We start from the raw sequence: 8,168 nt of genomic DNA, 5'->3' as shown, positions 1-8,168 counted from the left end.
CTCCGACTGCTCCCAGATTCTGAGGGCTCGGCCCGTTGTGCATGGCCAATGCAGGGGGCCGACTGGGTGGTGGACCCGTGCTGGCCTAGCTGCGTTGACTCCCCAACGAGGCGGTCACATTAGGGGTGACCTCCTGCTTGGGGTAGGTTTTGCTCAACTCACTATGTCAAATATTCCAGGCGGTCAAGTATGGCTTGGAACTGTTCATTGGTTACAAGGTTTTGGGTATTTCTCGTTCTTCGTACAATATTGAATTGTGGGTGCTTTCTCTTCGCTGAGCTCTAGAGGCAGGTCAAAGGCTTTGAGGGCTCAGAGGAGATATTGCCGAGGTCGAGGTGTGTAAGCCGAGGTGGAGTGGTCATCGAGTACGGAAAAAGCCGGAGGTAGATATCCGATCTCTGCTGGAAGACAGGAGCTCATCAGAGGACCCCAGGTGAGAACCCGAGGTGGAGTCTCCAACGGTCAAGTTAGTACAGGATACAAGAAGCGAGAGGGAGAGAGAGAGAGAGAGAGTCCTGAAGGCTAGAGCAATCAAGGCAATAGTTATATGATTCTGATTGTAAAAGATGAATGCCTGAGATGGGAACCATACGGGGGCTATCAGCGGTTCTGGCAAGATCATGTGATAGCACCGTGGTTGATTCTGTACAGAGGTAGGGTAACCCCTGCTGTAGCGGATCCCGTTCCCTACTTTGGGACTCGTGGGTTGGGCCTCCCAGCCTCGAATGGATTGGATTGGATCACCCCACATCATGAACTAACCTATTAAAATCCGTACGAAGGGGGTAGGGTAACCCCTGCTGTAGCGGATCCCGTTCCCTACTTTGGGGCTCGTGGGTTGGGCCTCCCACCCTTGAATGGGCTGGGTTGGGTCACCCCAACCTATTAAAATCCTTTGCCCTTTTTTTCATAGTTGCCTTTTCCACATCTTCATCACATCCGATGATTCCGATGTGACCCGCTACAACTCGGCACACCAGTATGGCACGCTTCACATTCATGAAGGCAAATTCCTCTTCGATCTCATCGGGCAGCGCTACGTGTGCTCTCCAGATGCTCGATAGCGTCAATATGCCGTTCATCTTGGCAGAGAACCCCGACCTTATGATCCCACAGATGCTGCAGTACTGCTGAGTGCAGAGACTAGAATTCCCGTTGATTCCCAAATCACAAACAAAAGTCGAATAGTGGAATCTCAACAGTTCGTTACCATCTGCAATGCACCTTTCATCCCGTTTTCTAACCTCGTTTCGTGCAGCTTTCAGTTTCACGTACTCCCTGTGCTCTTCGAACATCGATAGTATTTTGAAAGATGATTTGAAAGATATCTTTCCCTGAATCGCCATCCATGAGCTCTGAAATGGCCTGTTTGATAGATTGGTGTTGTTCGAGAAGTTGTTTTTTGGGGAAAATCTCTCCGCATATAGGGCAGGGGAATATATCATTTCGGAGGGGAAACGAAGATTGGTCGACTGAGCTATCGGGCTCTTTACGAGAAGGAATTGGTCTCTTGAGTGGCTACAAAGTTCAAAGTGAAGCCATGTCTTAGCAACAAGCGTCCATACCAACAACAAACATGTACAATGATAGAGACATATAAGTACCTTACTGTCATGGTATGATACAGGCTTAGCCTTGCCTATGCTTTGTGAGCTTATGTTGAGTGGCAATACTATAAATATGCTAATATGAATTTTCAGAAAAATGATGTTTCCTATTGGTAGACCACCCAAAGTTTAACATACTCTTTGAGGACGGGTGGTCGACCTCCTTGGGTGCCTAACCCTAGCATTCCTAGACCATCATCCCTTGTAGGGTGGCCCTGGTTAATGGCTAGCGTGGCTACCAGGGTTCCTCATGGACATACACACGCTCATGGGGACACTGCATAGACCGGCACTGCATAACACACATCAAGGGGAGGCTTTCCATGCGGGTCTGGCCCAAGCATGTCCCTATACGTAACCAACCCCATGCCTAAACTAATCGAGATACCTCGTTGCCCACAGTGCACGGGTGTGCTCAGATCCAACAGTTGCATATCATCATCGGTACAACATGCGCCTCGCATCATCAGCACCACAGTCGCCTCACATCATGGCCTTTCCCCTTTGGCACATAAGAGGCGCCTTGGTAGAGACATTCATCGAGCCGCATGAGTCCCTTAGATCACACATCAGGCTTGTCCTGGCTGCACATGGCTCGAATGTCGCACAAGTTTCTTCCATTACAGATCTACCCCTGTGACAGTTGGTATCAGAGCCAACTAGCCAAACTACTACCATAGTGGAGTGTGGTCCCTTGGCACTCCTACCTAGGTTCAAGCAAGTATTCACATCAAACCTAGCAAGAGGCCATACATCGTGTCCCCATTCCAATTACCCTAAAGCAGAGCTCGTGTGGGGACAGACGCATGGGCCATCTCATGGAAGGTATATTGTGGTGGTTTGAGTGGGGGAGTGCCATGCTTCCTCACATACATTAGTTGCTATTCATTTTGGTTAGGTATCGGTGGTGTGCCTACATCTTGGTTTAATGACGGATGAACTATTGTTCTGTAGCTTGTCAAAGGCACTACTAAGGCAGGGATGACAATCTGAAATTGGTTGGTGTCAACAGTTGGTCAAGGAATATCACTGAAGTGGCAGCTTTGCACTAGAAAGGGTCCTTAGTTGAAGCCAAAATATTGGAATGTTATGAATGTGGGTACACTGGCCGTTGGAGCATGGCGACCAAGCACTGGGAAAACATCAGAGGACATGCTCAGCATACATAGGTAGAACATTCGCAATAGCAACCATACATCACATAAGCGGGTGCATGTTCAACAACATCATGGGTAAAAGCTGCCACACTCGTGCACATTGCGGTCGGATCCTTGAGGCAGTACACATTGGGGCCCCCTCGAAGCAAAGAGGTAGTCTGAACCAACGAGGTGAAGTGTAGTTTCAAGGGCCAAAAGCGCATAAGCCATGGCTAGGTTTGAGTAACCCAAACACAGTGAAGTGAAGTCTGCAATAGGGGTGCTCACGCTGTGAGCCTTTTTTGTGAACCGAACCAGTAGTAACGGTTTTCCAAAAACCACTAACCGGAACAAACTGAAACCAGTCAGTTAACCGGTTGACCGGTTCAGTTCATCGGTTTTTTAGTTTTTTTGACTTTATAATATTTATTATAAAAATATATAATAAAAATTATAAATATATATAAAATATTATATTTTAAATAATAAATAATGTATTGTATATTATAAAATATATATACATATATATATATATATATATTTATATAATGCATATTTATTAATTTATAATATATATATATATATATATTATACATAAATATATAGAAAAACTTGTATACTGGTCAATTCGGTTAACTGCCAATTTTTTAAAAACATCGAACCGGAACCAAACCGACCGGTTTGGTTAACCGATTTTTAGTTTTTTTTGCTCACCCCTAGTCTACAGGCCATCATGTTGAACGGTTTCCCAACACACTATGCCAACAGCAGGTGAAGACCTACCACATCATGTTCAGTAGCACCACCAAAAAGCTACCAAGAAGGTGGTCGAGCCTTGAGGTAAAGAGAACACAGGACAGACCTTCGCAAAGCATCACACACACAATTTCTTCGAGGGCCTTACACGCACATTGATGGCATAGCCATTGCACGGTTTGAGTAACCCCAATACAACGGGTGAAGTCCAAGTAAGCTAGCATGGTGAAATGGTTTCGTCCCGATACATGGACACCAACATAGGCGAGACTTGAGGTGACCAGGTGTCCCTTAATAGGAGCACACATGGATGGCACAGGAAACAGATGCCTATTCACAAAGGAGTTGTTGTCGTCCTCGACAACGGATTGAGTGGGGGAGCCTGTCATGGTTTGACACAAGCTTAGTCTTGCCTACACTTGGCTGGTTTACATTGAGTGGCAATACTGTAAATATGCCAGTATGAATTTTTAGAAAAATTATGTTTCCTATTGGTAGACCACCAAAAGATTAAAGTACTCTTTGAGGAGGGATGGTCAACCTCCTTGGTTGCCTAACCTTGGCACTCCTAGACCAACATTCCTTGCGGGGTGGCCCTGGTTAATGGCTAGCATGGCTACAAGGGTTCCTCATGGGCACACACACGCTCATGGGAACAGTGCATGGATCGGCATTGCGCAATGTACATCAAGGGGAGGCTTTCCATGCGGGTCTAGCCCAAGCATGTCCCTATACCTCACCAGACCCATGCTTAAGTTGATTGAGCTACCCCATTGCCCATAGCGCACGAGTGTGCTCAAGCCCAATAATTGCCTATCATCATCGGGGCCACAATCGCCTCACATCATGGACTTCCCCCTTTGAACAAGCCAGAGCTAGCACAAAGCCCCAGCCATGAGTCACGAAGTCATGATCTAGTGCCACTAGCCTTGGTGGAGCCATTCATTGGACCACACATGGCCCTTACATCACACGTTAGGCTTGTCCTAGATGCACATGGCTCGGACGCCGCACAAGTTTCTTCTGCTGTAGATCTACCCCCGTGACTTACGATTAGTGTAATTATCAAGCCATGAGACGTCTATTCCTAACATAGCCAGTTTGCTTTCAAACACATTTTTGTTGTATATAATGCTCCAGACCTCAAGACTTACGAGATGGGGTTTGGGTTTGGATCTTCTACATATATCTTACATATAATAACTGTACTATCTTATATTTAATTTATATTTTTTATTTTAGTTTTTATTTCTTTTATTCATAAAAAATGTTAAAAATTAGGATTTGAAAGAAAATAGTTCAGCAAGCACCTTTGAAAATTACTCCAAATCAATATAAAAGTCATCCCAATCAAACAATTAAATGCAAAGTTTTGGCCTCCAAAAGGTTTAGTGTGTAACGTGTGACATAGTGACCCGATCGAATGGATCAACAGTTCAACCACTCAAGTTGGAATGTTTTTATCAAATCAACTATTTTTTGTCAAAAGATGGGTTTTAATAAAACCGGATCTAAAAGCATGGTTGAATGATAGTTTAAATGGTTTGTTCGAGTCAACAATGGATTGAAAACATTGCATTTTTCTCCTCAACTTTCTCAATTTCTCCTATACATCCTTTAGTCTATAATAGGTGTCTTCCAATACATTTAGGCTATGTTTGGTTTGAAGGAAAAGATAGGGAAAGGAAGGGAAAGGTAGAAAAACCCATACAAGATCTGTAATGGTTTCCCTACCTTTCCTTTCCTTTCCCTACTTTTTCCTTCAAACCAAACACAGCCTTATAGTTACAAATATCTTGTTAGAAAAAGACAAATGCTTTGAGCCACTTTGAATCTAACAAAACGTATTCTTGCAATGGGATTGAAGAGAGAGATGCAAGAGAATATTCAAATAAAAATGGTCATCACTCCAAGGAATCCACCAAAGAAATAAAAGCAAGATACAAAAAGAGGCCCTTCTTTTTAAGAAACCCCAATGTTCTCTCAATTGTATTAATTCAACTCAGATTTTGATCTCCCATACTTGTAGGACTAAAGACTTGTTTGGAACAAACCCCAAACTTGAGTAATTGCCAAGAAGATACATTAAATATATAACGCATAACAAGATTCATGAGCTGTTATTGAAAAGTCATCAAACTTAGTAATTTCGTACTCGATGGACTTGAAATTAATGCATTTTCGGTATTCTACAGTCAATACTACAACAATTCTAAAGAAAAATGGCCATACCTTTACATAGAAAAATTTAAATCATTGCTTTATTTGTTGTGTTGGATAATAAATTCATAGAGCTTCTTTAGAGACATGATTTGCCTTGAGAAAAATACAGGTCCAAATGTGAAATGTCTACAAAATGACTTCAAATTTTGTGATTTTAGGTTTTCCGAATAAGCCTTGTATACAAATTCAAACTTGGACAAGTCCTTGGCTATGGGTTTACTTGTGGGAGCTAATGTATGCTGAAGTCATAAAACTGAACACATGCCAATTCAAGGGGTGTGGTTGCAGTTTACTTCACATCATGTAAAGGAGGGAGAGAGTATTGAACTTTCCAATGTTATTTTATTGTTAAATGTGGGATCAGCTGATAAAACAACTTCCAAGAAAAATAAGCTTTTATCTTTACCCTTTGCTAAAATTTATAGAAATAAAATTTCCCATTAAACAAACACTAAAAATAAAAATGATATAAAACATAAAAAGCTTTTCTGGACACAAAGGCATAAGAGAACTTTGGCTCCTATTAAATTGTATGTACAATCACCTTTTCTCGATAGATTTAAAGCCACCCCATTCAGCATTCAAAAATTTTGACAAAAATAAGGAGGCGTGGATTCATCATCCATCGTTAAAAGAGATCATATTTACAATTTAAAAGAATACAAGTAAATGTATTTACTCAGAAAACACTCACCTCAATAAGTGCATTTACTCGAATAAGTGAATTACCTAAACACAATCGGACAATCTTTGATTCCCTTTTGAAAAAAGGGAGTGCCATTTGATGAGTCACTGGTCCTGGGGTTTCCGCACTTGAAGAAAAAAACCTGTATGATGGAATCATCAAAGATTTGATCTTTTCGAAAAATGTAAATGTTTTAGCACTTAAACCCCAAATCCCTACTAAAAGTGGGATCATTTCCCAAGTTTCCACTGCAACCAAGTTAGTTGGTTGACTTCATGTCTGAATCACCAGGCAAAACATTCTATTCATCTCCTTCTGTCTTTTTATACAGACATTTGCACATACTCACACCGGCAAACTTTATTATCATCACGAATGAAGTATTTAATACAAGCTTGTTTGTTTTAACTTCTGAGAGAATTTTGGCAGGAATGATTCATTTGGAAGAACAGGGCGAAAACAATAAAGACACTACACAAGACGGGGTAGCCCTCCTCCAAGCATGTTAGAGTGAGCTAACACGTCAGCATCACAATTAACCTCACAAAACATGCATATACATAAGAGACGTGCGCAAATACATACCAGGAATGACTCTAAAAGTGAAAACAACCGATTTGCCAAATAAATTTAGAAACTGGAGAGAGTGATAGATACTCGTCTAGTACTTTCAATGAAGGCTACAAGGAAAAACAGTAATCTATCAATCAAGAGCGACAAAACAGAAGAATAATGAGCAAAGTCTGCTTTGAGGGGTACCAAAACCAAGTATTAGCTAGCAATAGCACATCGCTCCGGTTCAAACCGATTTCATTCCCAAACTGATGTCTATAGAATATAGACTACAATAAACCATCGCACATGGATTGCGTCACAGCAAGAATCGTAATTGGGGTTAGTGTAATGGACACACCATATCTCAGAGAGTCAGAGGGTATAAGCAATTTCAGACTTTCAATGGCTTTTCATTCACCAACCAAAATAGAAAATAGGAGTATGAACAGTTATCACCGCTAGCTAGTACTGTTGCCTCCGTCATCTTGCTCTTCCTCCATTATAATTAAACTGCACTTACAAAATTTCTGACAAATTCGGTGTTATTGCATTCTCTGGTGCAATATATGGACCCACCGCCCGTCCAACTAAATCTTGGCTGTCCCTTTGTATCATTGCTGAAAGTATACAACAACATAAATGCCTCATAAATTGTATGTGCTTCTGTCCTATATTTCACAACCCATGGATCCGTTCTTTCTTGTAGGTTATTGGTATTAAGTAGGTCAGAATGGAGTTTTTAGTTTAACATTTTAACATTTTAATTCATGAAAGGTTTGGGGGAAGAACCCTCACCAATATACTTGGCTCCGCCCCTGGTGAAAATACTGTTATCAATTTTTTTAAGAATAAGCTAGTGCTTGGTATTTTGAGAAATAAAGTCAAAGAGAGAAAGAGTCATATAAGAAGTGATACATGGAAAAGGCTAGAAAGGAGAGTGTAATTGATTCCCTAATTACTTAATTAACTTTGAAAATTGTTAAACAAAAAACGAAAAAAAAAAGATAGGAAGAACCCAAAGTGATTTACATACCATCAATTATGTTAAGAGGAAAGGTGTTCAACACCCATTACATCTCTAACTATCCACTGCTTGGTTAAGCTGCGTGGAACTTCCCATGGGTATTTTGTGGTTTTGGTTATTTATGGTAGGAATCTGGCTTCTGAAAGGGAACCTCTCTGGCGAGACCTAGTTTCAGAGGCTGG

The 8,168-nt window shown here is 41.4% G+C and overlaps 1 protein-coding gene across 1 annotated transcript; it reads right to left on the bottom strand.

Annotated features, from left to right (window-relative positions):
* Positions 1-872: 872 nt before the first annotated feature.
* On the bottom strand, positions 873-1,445 carry LOC104596678 (uncharacterized). Its single transcript, XM_010257930.1, has one exon. It carries the CDS (start codon positions 1,443-1,445, stop codon positions 873-875), a length of 573 nt encoding a protein of 190 aa, XP_010256232.1.
* Between the last annotated feature and the right edge of the window lie 6,723 nt (positions 1,446-8,168).

Source organism: Nelumbo nucifera, chromosome 1, assembly GCF_055504915.1.
Source record: "Nelumbo nucifera cultivar China Antique chromosome 1, China Antique-T2T, whole genome shotgun sequence".
NCBI classification, from domain to species: Eukaryota; Viridiplantae; Streptophyta; class Magnoliopsida; order Proteales; family Nelumbonaceae; genus Nelumbo; species Nelumbo nucifera.
The sequence above is the reverse complement of the archived record's forward strand: the minus strand, read 5'-3'. Positions and strand labels throughout refer to the sequence as shown.

Coding starts and splice junctions, on each gene's coding strand:
- LOC104596678 (XM_010257930.1), bottom strand. CDS start 1,445: ATGATATATTCCCCTGCCCTATATGCGGAGAGATTTTCCCCAAAAAAC.